This window comes from Sardina pilchardus, chromosome 17, assembly GCF_963854185.1.
Source record: "Sardina pilchardus chromosome 17, fSarPil1.1, whole genome shotgun sequence".
Lineage (NCBI taxonomy): Eukaryota > Metazoa > Chordata > Actinopteri > Clupeiformes > Clupeidae > Sardina > Sardina pilchardus.
This window is the reverse complement of record NC_085010.1, coordinates 1,643,506-1,665,589: the sequence shown is the minus strand read 5'-3', so window position 1 is coordinate 1,665,589 and position 22,084 is coordinate 1,643,506. Positions and strand designations below refer to the sequence as shown.

The 22,084-nt window shown below is 41.0% G+C and overlaps 1 protein-coding gene across 1 annotated transcript in view; it reads right to left on the bottom strand.

The window, feature by feature from the left end:
• LOC134062689 (protein piccolo-like) overlaps positions 1-22,084 on the bottom strand; it is a 47,679-nt gene that overhangs the window by 18,409 nt on the left and 7,186 nt on the right. Inside the window, 7 exon segments of the mRNA XM_062518796.1 lie at positions 746-871; positions 3,472-3,573; positions 3,656-3,784; positions 6,062-8,162; positions 11,445-13,009; positions 13,350-17,610; positions 17,784-21,383. Coding sequence (XP_062374780.1) covers positions 746-871; positions 3,472-3,573; positions 3,656-3,784; positions 6,062-8,162; positions 11,445-13,009; positions 13,350-17,610; positions 17,784-21,383 — 11,884 coding nt within the window.

Sequence of the window (22,084 nt, the reverse complement as noted above, 5' to 3'; positions counted from 1 at the left end):
ATAGTGACTTGTAATGGCAAGTAGGCATTGAGATGACTTACTGTAGTATTGCGATGTTAAAGGACAACTTTCAATATGCTGTGCCACAGTAATAAGAAGCATTCGTTGAAGTTGAAAACATACTGTATGTTATGGAACCACTGATACTACTACTGTGCATGCCTCTAAGCATAGTCCTATTTAAGAAACTCATGTGAAAACTTTTGGCCTCACTGTTAGCTGCATATTATCTCTGTGTTCTTGCAAAGACTCATAGGGACACAATGAAATGGAGACACCAAGGCATCCCATGTGTTCATTTGCCTTATTCGTTCGGTACTTTGATGCTTCACATTGATCTAAAATGATTCTGTTAGATAAATGCATGTAATAACATTTTGTTTGTAAGAAAAACATGACTTTGTTTAATTTAATGTGTGGTTTAGTAAATGTGACAAATCCTCTTTTCCTTTTCCTAGATTAGCCCATGCTTACTTTACTTGATTCAATTAGAAAAAGTGGATTACTCAATCAGAATGACTACTTGAACACAATAAGGATGTGTTTCATTCAGAACTAAATTGTTTCATGTATTTTCTCGTATTGGTGAATTTTCATTTACTTAGAAAGTAATACAGATACTCTTTTTTCTTTCTTTTTATCTTGGGATACAAGTCATGGCTTTGAACTCTCTGTAAGACTATGAAATAAGCAGAACAAATAGAAAGGCTCAAACACAGCATTAGTGATTCCTGAGTCTCCTTACCCTCCACAATCTTTCCAGTCTGTTCTGCAGAACCTCCAGGTAGAACTTTGGCAACATACGCTCCAATCTCTCCATTACTTCCAGGAACCTCCTTACCTCCCACCACACGTATGCCTAAGCCATTGCCTATGGAGAAGCTTTATGTTAATCACATTTGGAAAATACACCATGAATACATGATACAACTGGAAGAATTAGATGGGTTTCCATCCAACTTTATAATGCACATTTTTATCATTCAAATAAGACATCCCGGCTGAAATGCTTTAATTTAGCATAAATTAAAGCGTTCTCACGTGAATGAAAATTATGTTCTAAAATAGAGAGGTCCGGCCTTTGATTATGATTGGCTAAACCACGTTAGAAGCTGTTATACTCTGCAGACTTACGCTTAGACCACGTTACATTGTTACAATGCCAAACAAGAATCAGATGCTGCGTCTGTTTGAGCTTGGCAATCAATATTGCGGCAGAACTACTTTGTTTGTCAAAGAAATGGTCATTGATGTTATCAAAATATTTCATTTTGTTTCAGTGCTCCAGGTTTTTGCAGTAACCATGCTGCTCCAATATCACTGTAACCAAAGGTCTAAAAGGGCTTATTGCTTACAGTTTTTTTTTTCTTTTTTTCAAAACACTACACTCAATTAGTAGAATCTCTTAGCTCTTTTGTGCAACGAAACTCTTCAGTCAAATCTACAGTATACAATGATTTATCAGAATGTTGCTGTCATATCACAAAAACATCATATCAGACTATGTTTAAATCAGTTACTCATTAATGTACTCAAAGCAGAACACATCTGATGGAATTGGTTTTCCTAAGATATAGTGTATGCTTGTTTTTGTAGGTTTTTTTTTTTTAAAGAAATATTGTTTATTAAATATTGTAACTAGGATTAGAGGATAATTTAGAGTACACAAATACCCTGACCAAACATAACATTTAAGACCACGCCTGTACATTAAAACTTTTTTGTCTCTACAATATGAAGTAGCCTACACTACCGTTTTTCTTCAGCTGTTTACACACAGAATCTTTGTCTATCATATTTTGTTTACAGTAAACATGTCACTTTAACCTTATCCCCATTACCCCATACAATACCATACCAAATATGCAAAACACACGCAAATGATCAGCCTTTAATTCGGTTTTCAATTTCATAATTAAATTAAATTTCAATTTAATCAATAAAAAATCTTTTTGCTAAACAGTATCTCTTCCTTCTTTTCCTCTGTCTATGCTACAATATTGGCAAGGGCTCACCTGCTGCCTGGTGTTTAGGACTGATTGTTGAGTTTATTTTATAGTTTTTCCTCAGTCACTTTGGTGTTTTTCTCAGATCAGAATGAAAATTTTCATATAGCTTCAACCTCCACAACATCTCATTTGTGCGCATCGTAGTCAATTTCTCCTTCCTCTGAACAAATTGCAAATGCTTTTGGACATCTATCAGTTGCTTTCATACAATTCTCTGCTTTTTTTTTTATAACATTATCATTTGTTTATTTCATGTCAGTCAAAATTAACAATACTTATGGATGCTGAATAGTCTTTCCCTATAAAACTAGTTTTCCTTTCATTGCTTGAGTCGTTACATACCAAATTGTTGAACTAGTTATCAAATTCTGTCACAATTCTGTAGAATTGCAAAGAGCATAAAAATGTGAAATGTACATATTCAGTGTCTTGTCCTAAATGTGCATATTCAGTGTCTTGTCCTAACTACAGCAATGTGCAACTTAACGGTAGTTTTCAAACGACTGTACAAGTAGTGTATAGTGCTGTCTTGAGCAGGTATTGTCATCAAGTTCTGACCTTTTTTTCATAATGAAAACATGACAAAGCCATTCGACTATGTTCATAATCATAGTGTCAAGACTTCTCATTTTGATGACACTGGCATTTTCATTGACATGAATACTTGTTTTTGAGGAATGGACTATCCATTTTTAGCAAGTGGAGTGCTTTTGGAGGTTATCCACTAGGTTTTGCAGTTTGCACTAATTGTTCTGATAAATGCACTAACTGCTGTGCAAATGTTACAGTAATAGTGATGTGAAAAAAACACCAAAGGGACTGAGAAGAACTGTAAGCACTTAAGTGTCTTCACACCTGATAGTTGTGTTTAAACAATTGGTTCATGGGTGTGTATTTGGGAAGGTACAGTATAGTATCTTGAAATTTCAAGAGAAGATGATCTGTGTCTATAGGCGTGTGTTTCGTATTCTGTAAACCAATGTGAGTAGCGTTTTGCAAAAAGTCTGAGGCTGATGATGTACTTATAGTTGTGCAGGTGTGGACTGATGCTTTGCTCCTTGAGTGTATGGTTTAGTTATTTGTGGAATACTTTTGATTTTAGTGTTTAAGCAATCGTAAACAAAAACCTGTAATATGATTAATTCAAGATATAGGACTGATAGAAAATGTTCCTTCACATAAATATTCCTTTGTTGCAATTTTATCATGTGCTTTCTTAACTGTTACCTTGACAACCTTAAGTTTTTATCCCACAGCTGTTCACAACAATGTTGTTTTTAATTCAAAATAAAACTAGTTGAAACAAGTGCAGACTCCAATTTCCTTTAGCTGATTTTTCATGAATGTGCATGCATATGCAAATGAGTTGAATGGAAACCCAGATATTGACTGTGGAAGTAACAAAGAGTGCCAATGTGCATGAGTTTGGTAATGGAGTGTGGCATGTAGAAAGTTTCATTACCTGACACACTACGATCCTTAGGGTCTCTCTGGAGTTTGACACGCACATGAGGAAATGCGAAGTGCATAGATTTCATCTAAAGAATACAGTGCACATTTCATTAATAACCAAATGCTCTTTGTTTGTCTGTGCAAGTGTGTGTGTGTGTGTGTGTGTGTGTGTGTGTGTGTGCGTGCGTGTGTGCGTGTGTGTGTCTGTGTGTGTGTGTGTGTCAGAATGATCACCTGTCTCCTGTCTGGACTATGACAATTTTCGTGGCGGCCATCTTGAGGCTTCATGAACCAATCTGTTTCCTCCCGATGTAGTTGGTATGCTTCAAAGATATTGAGTGAAGGAAAATCATTTTATATTTGACCAAACAGTTATTTCAATATTTCTTCAACGTTTCTGAATTTTTTCAACTATATCAATGGGCTCTGTCATGAATTGGAAAGGGTGTGTGTGTGTGTGTTGGGTCAAAGAAAAAGTGGTCAAAATGGTTAAAATAGTGCCATCGATGAATCGCTGCAGATATGTTAATCTGAATGTAAATGCTATGGTAAATCAATGATGGTGTAGTTGAGAGGAAGTGTACTGCATGAAGTCTTCGTATTTGACAAGGCACTATTTGTGACATGCATGTTGTCCACAGTAAATATGACATAAGTATCAGCATTTCAATGACTTTCCTTGATGTTTGTCTCAGTATTCTTACAGATAAAGTTCTGTAGTTCTTCAGTTATTATTTCAGCAAAGACAATGAAGTCTTTGGAGAAAAGTAGTAAGTACACAAGGTATTCTTAGTGGTCAGCGAGTAGATTTTGTAAAATATCATATCTTATCAGTGTATCTTAACTTCAAAGCTGTGAGTGTGTGTGTGAGTCGAGTATGTAAATCCAAACAGCTATTTTTTTTTCACTTGTCTGTTAAGTGGTCCTGACAGACTTCAACAAGCCAACAGTTTTGTATCACTGCTTATGTAGACAATTTATACTTCAAATTGTCAGGACAGGGTTATTTAGAAGAAAATCAAATGAAACCTCTAACAACGAACTGCAAAGACTTGATGAAGATGGTAAAGGGAGTATTGTTTAATATACTCTGCCCAGGTCTCATTGTGAAACTGTTTACTTTTGAATTAACATTGGCCTGCACACTTGAGCTTTCCCTACAGATTTGGGCTTGTATTGTCTGTATCTTCTCTCTTCTGGAAGAGGTTTGACATCCAGCATGTCAATGTTGCAATGTTACTTCAACATGGATGTGAGTACAGTAGCAATTCAGAAGCTGTGAGAACTGCAGCATATACTGTATTTGGACTGTCCAACAGGACTTATTTTCAACTGTATATCTGCTACATCTACAGTATGACCGAGACTCTAACCTTTACCCACAGGACTAGTCTACCAAAGGCGTCAGCCAAATAGCCATAACCATAACCATAACCATAGTGTGTTGTGGACAGTCATCTGTTTGGTGGTGCGTGGCAGTAACATAAATTATGGGAAACAGCCACTAAATGGTTGTCACTGAAGGCTTCCATAAACAAAATGCATGATGGTGGTGGTGCAGTTGTCCACAGAAACCTGGATTAACAAACACTGCCTTATAAAACATTTACAATGTGCAGGCATCATTTGCAACACAACATTGGTGATGGCGACACATTTACAATTTCAATTATCCAAACTTAAGGAAACAGGATAATTTGTGAGAGAACACACATGATGGTGCAGGGTCTCATGCCATCACACTCTACCACCTTTTTCAGGAAATGTTCAAATCCTTCCATACAGTGATGTAACCATATTAAATGTGCTAACAAGCAAGGAAAAAAGAGATGAGCAAGCAAATGTGTTGCAAATATTAAGGTAATATGATAACTTATTTATTTTTTAGAGAAAAGCAAACTAAATAAATAAGCATTTTAAGCAATACCATGCCATGCAAGAATGTCATAATAATTCATTGATTGTCACTGCAAATAAAACACATGCAAAATAATATTAGAAGTATTTATTAAATGAACAAACACATAATAGAGGGTGTAAAATTACCAAAAGAAATCAAAAATATATTCTTCTATGGGACTATAGACTATATATTATTATACCAACATATTATAAAACCACATTATGTAATATTTAAACTGGCTAAAACCCATTTGTACTCTATTTCACAAGTTTATCAAAGTTATGTACACTGCAATTAACATTCTAATGATTACGAGATGTTCTGTCCCTGAGATAACACATAGTCTAGACAGAAATGAATGTAGGAAATTGATATTCCTATCATGCAGGTTGATAGAGAAATAAAACATGCAACAAAACATGCAGCACACAATGATTAATCATAAATCCAGTCTGAAACACAACCACAACCATGCACAAAGCGTACAGAAAAAAAGTTTCAAATGAAGGAAGCAATTTATCTGAAGACAAATAATAATGCATGCATGGAGAAACATTTTTAGCACTCAAATAATAAAAAATAACAGAAAGTGAAAGTTCCTTAATAGAATGCATAATGCAAATTGAGAATGTGATGCTGTGGATCAGCTGTGTTGAAACATTGCTGTGTGAGATGTGAGTAAACTGAGGAATTTTACCTTCACTGTCTGACATGCCTTGTAGGTCATCCATGAGCACATAACCACGACCTCTTGTCTGCTCATCTCTCATGTGCTGCTGCTGGGAGTCTTGCAAAGAGAGGCAAGACCCAAACTGGTCCCGGGAGTCAGCAGATATTGGTGGGAGGGGTCCTGCAGATGCTCGCGCCATGCCCATTGGCTGGCCTACAGGGCTCAGAGGGCTCTCCTCTTCCGAGTTCTGGGCCACAATTGGAATACGTCCTCTTCCACCTGGAACAATTGGCAAACTTGTAGGCTTTGTTCTGCCAGAAGGAGTCTGATAGGCTGAAGTCTCAGTTGAAGCCTCACTTTCTGCTTTTAGCCTCAGAGAGGAGCTGGAGATATCTCTTTTGATTGATAAGTCCAGGCCATAGACAGAAGTTGGCCTAGAGGATGGGCGTGATCTACTGCCACTGGGGTAAGACGAATCCTCTCCTAAGGAGGTCCGCACACCCGAGCTGAGGTTAAGGCTCTGACCCACATTGAGGGACCCTGCAAGATTATTACTCATATTAGAACCTAGGTACTTCTGCTGCTCTGCAATGTTCTTGCGGAGTCCAAAGGTGATTTCATCCTGCATTAGCCTGCTTGACCTAGGGGAGGCAGCACTAGATCCAAGGTAGGTACTGTAGTCTGTGTCAAGTGTTCTGGTATCCTGGAAAGTGGAAGAGTACTTGCCAAGCTTAGGGTCTATCAAGGGGGGTTTCTGTTTCTGATAGAGGACGGCAGCTGGAAGTTGCTTTGCAGCCTGCTTTTCTAGAGTCAGTCTGCTAATACTGTACTTTTCAGTTTTGGAGAATGGTCTGTAAGAACTGCTGGAAACACCTGAACTAGGGGTGTAGTAGTGGTGTGGGAGACTAGCCAGTTGCTCAAGGCTCTCTGTTCCAGCAGTGCTTCTTCGGAACTCCTGTTTCAGTTGTTGCTTCAGCAGCTTTAGCTCATAAGGTTCCTCCATGGCATCCTCATCTTCCTGGGTCTTTGCATAGGCATTAAGCCTTGTAGAACTTTCAAGGTAATCTGTCCCCACATCTGCAGCAGTTCGCCTTAGGAGACGCTCTGCTTTAGCAAGTTCTTTCTCTGCAAGAGTATAGGTGGAGTCAGAGAGGCCAGAGGATGCTTTGGTGAGCTCTGCAGCATCCTCCAGAAGTAAGTAGCTCCTGGGGGTTTGATGGTGTTCCACATCTGTGTAGAAGGAATCAGCTGACACATTAGACATTGGACTCCCAGCAATACTACCTCCACGCTCTTCTAAAGAGCGGAGGTCCAACTGGCTACCGTATTTTCCACCCAAATAAGAGGAGGCATCTGGTTGACTCCGAATGACATCATAGGTGGCCATCTTAGTGGCATCCAATTCAGAAAGGAGAGCAGCCTGCTGTCTAGCCTTCTGCTGCAGTAAGAGCATCTGATGATAACTCTGCTGTTGGGAAGCTGTGAGGGATGGCACAGAGGAATAGATAGATTGGGACTGATATGGTTGTTGAGACTGGTACAGAGAATGCTGGTACAGGGTCTGTTGTGGGTACTGGTACTGAGAGTACTTGCCATACTGAGCCTCTTGTTTGGTCTGTGGTGGGACAAACTGTTCTAATTCAGATTGAGGGGCTGTGTGAGGTCTTTCCAATCCATGCCCACTTACTTCCTCTACACCACCTCCACGGCGTGTCTCACGGATGTTGCTGACCTCACTGTCAGACATGTAATCCCTGTCCTCAGCCACACTCTGCAGATATGCTCTCTCCCGTTTCTCCCGTTCTATTAAGAGGGCATCCTTCCTGCGGTTGATTCCCATCTCCAAGTAGCGGAGTTTGGCATCAATCTCTTTCTCCTCCTCATCCAACTCTGCCTGCTTCTTACGAAGTTTGGAGGATTCACGTTCCACTAAGTCCAATTCCCTATCAATGTCCTGCAGAATTTTGGCACGAGCCATGTTGGTGCTTCTGCAGAGGCGTCGCCGCGCAGATGCAGTACTATAGTTTGTCTGGCCAGTGGTGCCTGTCTCCTCTTCTGATGGTGGGTTGGGGAGAGTTCTCTTTACTTTCTTCTGTGTTCCAGATGGGGTACTGGGTGATGATTTACCCTGTAAATAAAAAAACACAGTAACAATTACATATATATATATATAGTCCCCGGCCCTCAGACAAGTTTTCAGACCATTTGTGACCCTGTAAAGCGGAACCAGTCGTTTCGGTAAAATTAATTAAATTAAGTTATTGTGCTCACGTGAACGGCCATAAACTAAGCTTTCCAACGATATGTATATCGAGGGTATTACACAAACTATCGCTAAGATAACAGCATCCAAAGTTGACATGGTTCTCCTGTCACGATATGCCAGAAGAGGAGAAATCACCTTTTTAAGCGGCGCGTGCACAACGGGAATGACAGCAAATGTGTTGAATCTTCGCCGGGTTTAACAGTCAAAACGTATGTTTTTCCGTGAAATGCGTTCACGATATGAAACTGTAGACTGTATACAGTCGAATTAGGCGAAAACGTGAAATTCAACATTTTAACCCGGAAGTTTGTTATTGTTGATTTTCTCAAAATAACGTTGTGCGCAAAACGACTGATTTCGCTATGAATGGTCACATTTAAGTTTACACATTTTACACACGTTTCAGACTCATCTTAAATATTGATGCACTTATTGTGGTTTTTAATTTGTTGTTAGAATTGCTCCAAAAAGCTTGAATGTTTTTACCATGTTGTAAGTCGCTTTGGTCAAAAAGCGTCAGCCAAATGTAATGTAATGTAATGTAAATATATTCAATTAATGTTTACTCATTGACGAATGCACTGTGTGATCATTTCTTTTAGCAAACTAATCAAAACAACAGGGAAAAAGTTTTCATTTCTGTGGCTATTGGCTGAGTGCATCCTAGTATAGTAAGGCTTCCTGTAAATGGGGTAATCTGAGGTGAGTGACTCCACACAAAAACACAAAGTTTATATTGTTTCGCCACACTATTTGAGTTAAACGAGCACAGTGGTGTCTTGTAAGGACATAGGTTCATAGGTCTTAGAATGGTTTTCTGTGTGCGTTTAGAGGCCCCAAATGCAGTTAAATAGCTTGAGGCTGGCAGCCAGAGCAGAACTTAAAGGGTCACTGCACCCTAAAATAGGTTTTTTGAGCTGTTGATTGATTGAAAATACTCATAAGTGGTGAACTGTACTATTACCAGGGTTAATATTGACAAAAATCGTGTTTCTCGACAAACGTAACATTTCGTCTGATTTTGTATTGGAGATATTGCTCTCTCGCGCATACTACCGTTTGAAAACATGCCATGGCATGTTGGTCCAAAATACTATTGGAATGATGACGTTGTCCTGCACTTCTAGTCCGACACTACGTCACCGGGTCGTTACAAATTAGGACTGAAACGCCCCAACACCTGCTGCCCTGATTAGCCTACCTGTGATAAGCCATGTCTGCAGCACTCATTCCCAGATTGACACGAAATCACCATGGTTGATTGGTTGCAGCAGTGCTGCACTCTCTCTCCAAATTTCAGAACGTCTCGCCCATTTTGAAAGCCGTTTTCAGAAATGTGAAGTGGGTGGAGTTATGGGGTGAAGTAACTCTTTAAAGAGTCACTTCACCCCATAACTCCTCCAAATTTCAGAACGTCTCGCCCATTTTGAAAGCCGTTTTCAGAAATGTGAAGTGGGTGGAGTTATGGGGTGAAGTGACTCTTTAAAGAGTTACTTCACCCCATAACTCCACCCACTTCACATTTCTGAAAACGGCTTTCAAAATGGGCGAGACGTTCTGAAATTTGGAGAGAGAGTGCAGCACTGCTGCAACCAATCAACCATGGTGATTTCGTGTCAATCTGGGAATGAGTGCTGCAGACATGGCTTATCACAGGTAGGCTAATCAGGGCAGCAGGTGTTGGGGCGTTTCAGTCCTAATTTGTAACGACCCGGTGACGTAGTGTCGGACTAGAAGTGCAGGACAACGTCATCATTCCAATAGTATTTTGGACCAACATGCCATGGCATGTTTTCAAACGGTAGTATGCGCGAGAGAGCAATATCTCCAATACAAAATCAGACGAAATGTTACGTTTGTCGAGAAACACGATTTTTGTCAATATTAACCCTGGTAATAGTACAGTTCACCACTTATGAGTATTTTCAATCAATCAACAGCTCAAAAAACCTATTTTAGGGTACAGTGACCCTTTAAGCTTGGCTAATTTTTTTTTTTTTCTTTGCTTACCCCAACAGAAGGTGACCTTAAGGAAAGCGTTTTTGGGATTAAAAATAGCTGGATTTCTCCTTAAATAAGAATAACTCAATTGAAGTTCAAGGCCCTAAGTTTGGCAGCGCATTTTGACACCAGTGCATGCACACTGACCAATTAAACCATTAAAACCTACCAATAGCAGTGTTGAGCAATACCTTTACCTGGACAATATTACAGTAGCATTTACAATCCCTACATTGATGTGTGAATGTTCTAAATACTTCAAATAATAATATGTAGAATTTATTCTGCTACAGTACAAGCAATTTGTTTAATGAAAACATGATTTCAGATCTGGTTAATGCTTTTCAGACCTGTTTGTATCACATCTGACCAGGCTGTTAATCCACAGCAAAACGTGTGCCATATTATATGCTATGGCAATATTCTATCCTCATCTGGCATTACCATTAATTGGAAAGATATGTAAAAAGACATAAACTAACGGGATGAATTAACTGACAACACTGCAAGTTTTGATAATTGGCTTGTCTGCCTTGATTCATACTATATGTTGCTCATGCATTGAAATACTATATTAAGCCTATCTGGGGATAGGTTATTGTTGGAAATAATATTGGCAACTTAGTCTAAGTATGGGTTTTGTTGCCTATGCTTTAGAATAAGTGTTGATACTTTCGACCGCCTATGTACTTACTATTTTCCAAATTAAGCACTTACTGTATGAATGGAAGAGAGGGCGTTTTAGATCAACTTTGAAGAGAAATTACACAACTAGGCCTATAGGCTACCAGATTTAAGTGTGGGTGCTGAGTCATACACTTCAAGATGTTAATTATATATTATATGGCTATATCTTACAGTCCTGGTTAGTTTTCTACATATAGGGCAGCGGAATGTCCATTGTTATGATAAAGGGATGTTTGATATTATTTACTGATAAACCGATAGGCAGATAAGTTTTGTTTATTTAAACTTCAACAGAGAGGTCTCACCCATTTCAGAGTCCCTGCCTTGACGTAGGATACTTTCTCATTATCGCTTACCCTCTACCACCAAACTTGTACCCCAATTGTGCAATGACAATATTCATTAAGACATTATTGGCCGGTTGGCTATTCAGTATAATACATTAAGAGCACTCACCGTATGATCATCTGTATGCTGGAAAATCGCTGTGGCTCTATCCTCACCAGTTGGACTCATGGGTTTAGGGTCTGACATCGACCTCTGCATTATCTTTGGTGTTCTAGAGTTGATAGGCTGATCAGCAGCTGCATGAATTCTCTGTGGACTTGTGTCTCCTAAAGATTTATCATAAGACACAAACTCTAGGGACTTGCTAGGGGACACACATGGTGATATAGGAGAGTACAGGACTTTGGGGGATTTGGGAGGGACAGAAACCACCTGAAGGGAAGTGGAGTCAACTTTGAGTTTGGAGGATTGTCCTATCTCTAAGGGAGATGGGCGTCTCCTGTCTCTCTGTGGGGAGGAGCTTCTGTCAGAATCTGAGTACTCCAGTCTTGCATCAACCTGTACTGAATGTCCCTTCCCAGTACCTGAATCTGTTTGCACAGAAATCTCTGTGAGAGCCTGAACTGACACCTGTCCCCCACATTCTGCTGTACTGTACTTTACTCCTCTAGGCCTACTTCGTCTAGCTCGAGCTGGGGCCTCCCACTCATCCTGGTCCTCATCATCTGTCTGGACACTGCTATCTACACTTTTCTTCACTCCCCTCTTCTTCCTCCCTGACGTGTATGTTTGCTCAATATTGTCCTCTTCATCTGTTTGGACACCACTATCCATAATCTTTCTGCTTTCCGCAATACTAAGCAATGCCTCCTGTCTGGCTGTATCTGTTGCATCTCCTGGATACATCTGCCTTAACTTTTGCTCCTCAAGTTGTTGTCTTAATTGCTCCTGCAAGCGTTGGATCTGTTCTAGTTGTTGTTGCTGTTGGGCATAGGTCTCCTTTTGCATCATGAGGTGGGCCTGTCTTTCTTCTTCTTGCTGGCAAAGGATATGTTGTTTCATTGCTTGAAGTTCCTCTAGCTCCTTTTGTACAATCATCTGCTCCTGTTCACGAAATCGTTGAATCTCTTGCCGTTCCCATTCCAGCTCTTCAGCCAGCCGATGCTGCTTAATTTTCTCCAGTTCCAGTAACTCCCGTTCCATCTGGTACTGCCCATCACCAGGCACCATAGGAGATGATAAAGCCTCTAGGGAGGCAGCAATCGCTTCCAAAGATGCATCAGTATAGTCTAAGGTACCTACTGTGGCTAGTGTAGGTGTAACCTCAGAGAGAGCAGATGAAATTATACCCTTTGTCGTAACAATCTCTAGGTTTAGAGGCTGTCGCTCTTGTACCTCTGCTGTAGTGGTGGCCAATGAGGATACAAAGCTCTGAGACCTGGTAATAGGTTGGTTTTGAAGAGATGATAATGATGGCATAGTGTCACTTGTATGCATTCCAGACAAGGTATTGTATGTTGCACTGAAGATTGATCCAGGCTGTGTGGTGATTGCATAAGTAGATGGGATTGGGGCTGCCACTGAGGAATAGACAATACCATTGGATGATCTCAAAACACTTGTGACTACAAAGGGCGTTCCAGTGGCAGATGTGATTCTGGTTTGGGAGAACTGTGGAATTGTCATGCCAGAATATGCCCCTGTGACTCTGCTTGAATAGTCCACTGCCTCACCTGTTAAGAATTCAGAGTTAGATTGTTCAGTCCATGAAACACTGCATTGGTCAGAATGTATTCCATGCACTCACCAAATCAAATCATAAAGCATTAACAAAGATATGAGTAAGCATTGAGTCTTGCCAGATTAGTGATGCTGGGAAGTCAAAACAACAGGGTACAGCATGCAGGGACATGCATCTGTGTGTAAAAAGAAAATGGCGAGCGGAGAAAAAGTCAATGCATGCAAAAACAAAAAGCAACAAAACACAAAACATCTCAAGGTATCAGCCCAGAATAAGTGGAGGTAATTCAAACTGATACCTCACAGAGAGATCTGCAATGTCAGCATACTGACCTGCTTCAGATATCTTTCCAGAAGTAAGATCAACGGCCCCCTCTATGGCACCATTGAAATCATAACTGTTTTTGCTCTTGTAGAGAAAAAGCCCAGCCTCAGCTAAATTGGTGTCTGACATCGAAGGCTTGATACCAGCGAAACCTTTCATTCCATAAGGGGAGCGATCATACTGATAATGGTCATCACGATAGCCAAAGCGGTCTTCAGGCAATGGAGTGGGCTGCTGGGTCGTACAACTCCCTGCAAATGGCAACTTGTAAACAACATCACAGCACGCTGCTCTTCTGCCAGCTGTCAGATCTACAGGTTTTCCATCCTCCTCAGTTATCACAGCTGTCATGACCTCTGCAGTGGATTTGTCAACAGAGACAATGGTCTGAACAGGCTTTGCTGTAGTGAGATCTACTGCTCCAGATACACAAGTTTCCAAGCGAGGAGGGACACTTGCACCAAAACCACTTGTTACAAAGGTGGGAGCAACAGTAACAGGAGGCATCTGAACTTTCCCTACACTAGTGGACAGATTGATTGGTTTCTCTGGTTGGGCATCTACTGGTCGGTAGATTATTTGAGAAACAGGCTCAAATGATTTGGCTGTTGTAAGCTGAAGAGGCATTGAGGTGGCCTGAGATGCTTCATTGCCATAAGCAATGGTGGCCGTGCAAGTGAGAATGGTAATGTTGTCTGATACAACAGACACAGAGGCAGGGGGTTCTGTGCTGAGATTGATAACAGATGACTGAACTGCACTTGTCTGTCTTGGACTGCTTTCAGTAGCCACAGATTGTCGTCTTGACTCAATTGATGACAGGTCAACACCTTTCACGGCTGTAGCTGCATCCATTTTTGGGGTACGAAGATCCACAACCTCACCAGCATGATATATGTGGCTATTCTGAGGCTGGGTTTTCAGATTCTCTGGACTGGATGAATCCCCAAAGGAGTTTGGAGTAGGCATGGATGGTACTCTTTCATGTACAACAGACACTGTTGTTCTTTGAAGTTCTGTGGTCACAACTTGTGCAACACCATTAGCTAGTGGTACTGGTGGTTGAGCTGATGCTGATATGGCTTCATAGACATGACTCATGCTTGATACCACTTTCTCAGGCCCACAAATTTCTTGACTTTCAATTGATTCAGTGATTCGAGTAAATGCAAGTGGCACTTTTGTTGTTCGATGTTGTGGGTCTGACTGGGTATGGCTCTGTTGCTGTGGTGGATAAGGAGATGCTTGAGGATGCATTGTTGCAGATGCAAAACCAGAACTTGCTGAGGCTTGAGACTGTATGCCTTCTACTGGTGAGCTGGGCTGTGATGGCAGTGTTATAACTACATATGTTTCGTGTAAAGTTTTGGTGTGCCTGGGGGATGAAGGGGACTTGGGTGATGTTGTTCCCGGCCTGCTATCTACAGAAGGACTTAGATTCAGAGCTATGTTTGCAGACTCCGTGGTAAGAACTGTTGGTCTAGCTGGTGAATGAATAGGAGAAGGTGGGTGAACAATTGTCACTGGCTTGGGAGCTATTGGAGGCTTGACACTTTCTCCAGGTCTGTGAGTGAAAGTGAGACCTGCTGGGATGGAGGATGGCTTTGGAGGAACAGGTGGTGGAATATGTGGCTTATGTGTTGTACCTCCATACTGTTTTTCCAAAGGACTGGGGCCTGTAGAAGTCATACCCACTGGAGTACAACGTGGAAGAACCTGAGGGGGTATCTTTTTGGGATATATAGTTGGCTTCGGCAGTGTTGGAGGTGGCAAGGGCGGAGGCATAGGAATGTCTGTTGTTTCCTGAGACATATCACGGCGCAATACTGCTGGTTTGGGAGGTACAGGGGGAGCTGTTGATACTACGCTAGGTGCAGAAGGAATGTATTGGGGAACAGTTGGTAAAGGTGATACACTCACCACAATGGGATGAGGTGGTTTTGTGGCGTCACTGACAATGGAGGTGGAATCTAAGTTTGTCTGACTAGAGAAAGAAGCTTTTGATAAGTCAACCACACCATCCTGGTCTATTTCTGTTGTTGTGGAATCTCTGAATGAGGAGTGAATGTCAGGTACCTCAGAGGATATTACTCGATGGTTAGAGGATGTAGTATCTTCGGATGATGGGACAGAATGGATGTCTATCTCTGAAGCTGTTGCTACAGCATATTGTTCTTTGGAAACAATTGGTTTGGGTTCTGTCTTTATAGGAGTTTCTGATAAGATCTCAGGTGCACTTGGAGCCGTTTCAGGTGTGTGATCTGCACCACTGTCCTCATCCGGTTCTTCTTCACCGGAGGAGCACTGAATGACCCTAAGGTCTGGTATAGGGTAGAGTCGTTTCTGTGAACCCGTGTCCATCACTGTAGTATCCCCTGGTGCCCCAAAGTGTAACATAGAGTTTTCAGAATCAGCACATGGCTGTGTTGGACTGGTTCCAGGTGTTAATACAGCTTTCTGTCGCTTCATAAGTTCTTCATAGGCAGTTTCAGCATCTAATAGTGGTTTCCCATCTTTGCCCATAGACACAGTGGTACTGGTGGGAATGAAATCAGAATGACATTCAGGAGGTGGTAATATTATCTCTGGTTGTGTTATGTCCTTTGTTGGCTGTGACTGTTTCAAGTCCTGTTCTTTTATAATCATTTCCTTTTTCTGCATCATATCCTCATAGACCTCATCTGGTGATCTTAACTGTTTAGACTTTTCTGGCACTGACATTTTACCCTTTTCTTCTTCATCACATTTGTCCTTAACAAGAGATTCATCAGCATAATCCTCCATCAACACACTGCCATACAAAGATTCCTTACCAGGTGGTAACTCCACTCTCTCCTGAATGGGGGACTTGGCTTTTAACATAATTTCTTCATAGGCTTCATCTGCACTTTTCAGGGATTTTTTCCCTGTTCCTTCTTTTGACAGAGCGTCACCATGATGTTCATCTGTAGGAGAGTAAAGGCATACAGATGTTGGAAGTTGATATACTTTTTGAACTGCAGCAATCTTTTCTGGGTTAACTTCAAATCCTTCTGGCTCAGATTCTATACTAGGTGAGAAATCTGAGCAAGATGATCTTCGTATCTCCTCCATCTCTGCCTCTTGACGTAATTCTTCTGTTGGGGAGGCATCTTCAATGGGAGAGAGATTGCTTGGGGGTGTTTTGGGATGCTCCCTTCTCCTCTGTGCTCGTATGTCCTCTTTATCTTTCTTTGATTTTTTCCCAGAGCTCTTCTGCTTTTCTTGTTCTCTGAGGAGGTCTTCTTCCTCACGAAGTTCCTCCTCCTCTGAAGAGTCTTCAATAGTTGGCAACATCTGGCCAGGTTGTCGGTGCTTTGCCTTCCTGTGCTGTTTACCTTCTCCACTTGACCTAGTATGACTTGGACTGCTGCTGTCACTATCTTCATCTAGAGATGACAGAGAGGTAGGTGAAGTCCCTGGAGTAAAGCTGGAAGCATGTAGACTAGAGGAGCCCTCACCTCTGGAGCGGTCTTCAGGAGAGTCTGTTAGACTTTCAGGCTCTCCATCGTCAAATGTTGATCGAACAGCAGTGGTGCTGTTCAGCTCAATGGTTTTGAAGTGCCTAATACCTGTTGCAACCTCTTCTGAGGATTTAGCGAGAGAAGTGAGGTTCTTCGCATCACTGTCATCCTCTGGACTAATGCTGCTATTTTTAAGAAGACGCCTACCTCTCCCTGACTCACTTTTCTCCTTTCCATCTTGTTCCCTTCTTTGCTCCTGATCTCTTTCCTCATGACTTGGTGTTGCAGTTACATCTGCTCTCATACCAGTGGTTTGGGCTTGAATTAACGCTTCTTTATCAATAGACATAGGGCTGTCTGATGGATCTTTTTCACCAACATCTGCCACTTTCTTTGGGAGGGATATATGCTCACTCTCACTGCTATCCTCAAATGAATCTTGTAGTTCAGTTGGTAGAGACAGTTTTTTCCGCTCTGTGTTTGAGCCAGCTGTCACAGTGGTATCCTCCTTCTCATGTGGTTCTCCTTGGCCGTCTTCCTCTGAACTCGGTTCAGGTGACATTGGCAACACTTGTAGTCTACGCCTACCTTTGACCATTTCATTTGATTTATCCAAATGATCATTTGCAGCTGTGGTTGACTGAGCCTCTAATATAGGTAGAACTGTACTCTCCAGCTTAGCTAGATCAGAGGGACTTGTCACTCTCTCTTGTGTCACCACAGCCTCATCTTCATGTTCTTTGTGGGTTTCCTTCTCTTTAGGTTGGCTAGTTACTTCAGTGTTTATCTGGGGGAAAAAAGCAGTGAAATGTTTTCCATTAGGTTGTGATTGTACACTGAACATTGCACACAATGAACACTTAAATGTTTCACAATATAATGACACTATGCTACTGTCTCCCTAGTATTCTACTTACGACTGTCATCTACTGTATGGTAACTAGTTAGATTCCAACTTACAGTGATGTGTCCAAGTTTATCCTCATCTCTTGACTTTAGCTCTGACTCATGTGATTCAGATGGAGTCTTTTCCTCTGCTAAATCTTTGTTCGTTGTCTGCTCATTAGCTACAGGGCTGAGGGAGTCTAGCTCTATATCAGGGCTTTTAGGTGGAAAGCTACTGTTTGCTACGGGCTGTTTGGATTCTATGCACTGCTCTACTAGAGAAATAGATGCACTTTGCACAGTTGCCATCTGTGTTTCACCAGTATCTATGCTCTCAGGCTTCTGTTCATCAGAGGGAGAATTAGAATGGTTGACAATTTCTTCAATTTTAGCCTCTGGTTCTTTAGCTTCTATGTCAGGTTCTACCGAGGGAACTGGTTTACTTTCTACTGCTGATGTCTGTTTTTCATCAGTAGTTATGCTTTCGGGCTTCTGATCATCAGAGGGAGAATCAGAATGGTTGACAATTTCTTCAATTTTAGCCTCTGGTTCTTTAGCTTCCATTTCAGGTTCTACCAAGGGAACTGGTTTACTTTCTACTGCTGATGTCTGTTTTTCATCAGTAGTTATGCTTTCGAGCTTCTGATCATCAGAGGGAGAATCAGAATGGTTGACAATTTCTTCAATTTTAGCCTCTGGTTCTTTAGCTTCTATGTCAGGTTCTACCAAGGGAACTGGTTTACTTTCTTCTGCTGATGTCTGTTTTTCACCAGTATCCATGCTTTCGGGCTTCTGATCATCAGAGGGAGGATCAGAATGGTTGACAATTTCTTCAATTTTAGCCTCTGGTTCTTTAGCTTCCATTTCAGGTTCTACCAAGGGAACTGGTTTACTTTCTACTGCTGATGTCTGTTTTTCATCAGTAGTTATGCTTTCGAGCTTCTGATCATCAGAGGGAGAATCAGAATGGTTGACAATTTCTTCAATTTTAGCCTCTGGTTCTTTAGCTTCTATGTCAGGTTCTACCAAGGGAACTGGTTTACTTTCTTCTGCTGATGTCTGTTTTTCACCAGTATCCATGCTTTCGGGCTTCTGATCATCAGAGGGAGAATCAGAATGGTTGACAATTTCTTCAATTTTAGCCTCTGGTTCTTTAGCTTCTATGTCAGGTTCTACCAAGGGAACTGGTTTACTTTCTACTGCTGATGTCTGTTTTTCATCAGTAGTTATGCTTTCGGGCTTCTGATCATCAGAGGGAGAATCAGAATGGTTGACAATTTCTTCAATTTTAGCCTCTGGTTCTTTAGCTTCTATGTCAGGTTCTACCAAGGGAACTGGTTTACTTTCTACTGCTGATGTCTGTTTTTCATCAGTATTTATGCTTTCGGGCTTCTGATCATCAGAGGTAGAGGTAGAGTTGTTTACACTTTCTTCCATTTTTGACTCTAGTTCTTTGGATTCTATGCTCTGCTCTATCAGTGGAACAGAATCACTCTCTACAGTTGCCATCTGTTTTTCACCAGTGCTTATGCCTTCAAGGTTCTTTTCATCAGAGGGAGAACTTGAATTGTCTACACTTTCTTCCATTTTTGTCTCTGGTTCTTTGGATTTTATGCTCTGTTCTACCAGGCAAACTGATTCACTTTCAAGAGGTGCTGACTGTATTTCACCAGCATCTATGCTTTCAGGCTTGTGTTCATCACAGGGAGAAATGGAATTTCCCACTTTTTCTTCAATCTTTACCTCTGGCTGTTTAGCCTCTATGATATGCTCGACCAGGGGAACTGATTCACTTTCTACAGATGTCTGTTTTCCACCAGTATTTATGCATTCAGGCTTCTGATCATCAGAGGGAAAGGTGGAAGTGTCTACACTTTCTTCATCTTTTCCTTCTGGTTCATTAGATTTTTTGCTCTGTTCTACTTGGGAAACTGACTCGCTTTCTACAGTTGCTGTCTGTTTTTCACCACTATCTATGCTCTCCGGTTTCTGTTCACCGGAGGTAGAACTGGAATTGCCTAAATTTTCTTCAATTTCTGCCCCTGGTTCTTTAGCTTCTATTTTATGTTCTACAGGGGGAACTGCCTCACTTGTGACTGCTAATGTCTGTTTTTCACCAGCATTTCTGCTTTCAGTCTTCTCATCATCAGAGGGAGAGGTGGACTTGTTCACATTTTCTTCCATTTTTGCCTCTGGTTCTTTGGATTTAATGGTCTGCTCTAACAGGGAAATGGATTCATTTTCTACAGCTGACTGTTTTTCACTGGTCTTTATATCTTTATGCTGCTGTTCATCAGATGGAGAACTGGAACTGTCTACACTGTCTTTAATTTTTTCTTCCGATTCTTTAGATTTAATGTGCTGTTCTTCTTCGGAAATGGTCTCACTTTCTACAATTGATGTCTGGGTTTCACCAGTATTTATGCTTTTGGGCCTCTGATCATCAGATGGAGATTTTAAATTGTCTTCACTTTTTTCGACTTTTGTCTCTGGTTCTTTGGAGTCTATACTCTGCTCTACCAAGGGAAGAGATTTACTTTCTGCAGTTGCCATCTGTTCTTCATTAGCATGTATGCCTTCAAGCTTCTTTTCATGAGAGGGAGAGTTTGAATTGTCTACACTTTCTTCAATTATTGTCTCTGGTTCTTTGGAGTCTATGCTTTTCTCTATTAAGGGAAGAGATTCACATTCTGCAGTTGATATCTTTTCACCAGTATTTATGCCTTCGATCTTCTGTTCATCAGAGGGAAAACTGGAATTGTCAACATTTTCTTCAGTTTTTGCCTCTGGTTCTTTAGATTTTATGTCTACCATAGAAATTGACTCACTTTCCATAGTTGCAATCTGTTTTTCACCAGTATCTATGTGTTCAGGCTTCTGTTCAGCAGAAGGAGAATCACAGTGGTCTACACCTTCTTCGATGTTTGCCTTTAGCTCTTTGGAATCTATGCTCTGCTCTACCAAGGATCCTGACTCACTTTCTAGAATCTGTTTTTCATCAGTATGTATGGCTTCGAGCTTCTGTTCATCACAGGAAGAACTGACATTGTCTAAACTTTCTTCAATGTTTGCCTCTTGTTCTTGAGTTTCTGTGCTCTGCTCTTCCAAAGGAACTGATTCACTCTCTACAACTGCTGTCTGCTCTTCACCAGTGTTCTTGATTTCACATTTCTGTTCATCTGAGGGAGAATGTTCAACACTTTCCTCCACTTTTGCCTTAACTACCTCAACATCCATTAAACTTTCAGTGGAATATGCTGGTGTATCTGTTATGTTCGACTGTTGTGTTAGATCATGTGTTCCAGCCTTCTCTGAAATGTCAGGTGTCTGGGCCATGTTTAGTTCAAGTACCTCTGTTTTGTTCTCTGACACAGGGTCTTCTATTGCTGTGGCTTCTGCTGCCTGTGCTGTTTGCGTATGATCCACTGTTTTATCTGAGCTTAATTGAGGCTGCTTGGCCTGAGCATGATCAATACTAGATTCAGCAGAGGCAACAGGAGCTTTAGATGGAGGGGAAAGAGGAGCTTCTGAAATAGGGGAAGCAGGAGTAGGGACAGCGCTAGATGTAGGTTCTGGTTTCTGCTTGGCTGGAGAGGTCTTAGGTGAAGGAGACATATCACCCAGTTGTCCTGAAAGAGCTCTTTGTGTCTGGCAGTTCAAGCAGAGCCATTCATTCTGTAAAACAATAGCAGAGTTCATAGAGTGATAATTCTATTGGGTACTTGGGTAGATAAATACAATTATTTCTGAAAGGAATGCAACACAACTTTAAGAGTCATTGCATCTGAAAGTCTTGTCACAAAAAGAAGCACTCAAATGTCATATTTCTGGAATGTTCTTGACCCTTGAAGAAGCTATTCACAATACAAGATGGGATAGTGTAACAGTTGACTTCTGTAAAATATTGAAACAGGAGTGTGTGTGTGTGTGTGTGTGTGTGTGTGTGTGTGTGTGTGTGTGTGTGTACATTCATTTGAATATTGTATACTATTACACTCTTAAAACATATGTGTGTTGACAATAACACAACTTGTGTCTGTGTTTACTTTTTACAGTTTTTCTCAGTCGCTTTGGCACATTTCTCAAATCATCCTTGAGATTTGCTAGACAGTAAGTGCATTTCTCAAAACTATTTGTTCAAATAGCAAAACACCATGGATTACCTGCAAAAGCCAGTTTCTTGCTCAAAATCCTTAGTCCATCTCTCAAAACTAAATATTTGTGTCAATGAACATGTCAGTGCATCAGAATGTCAAGTCCTATACTATGAACTAAAGCCTAAATAATGTGGGGGGTGAGACTATTTAGCTGAGAATTGTACATGATAATTTGCATGGATGTACCAAAACATTTGCAACTTGATCAAAGGAATGAGA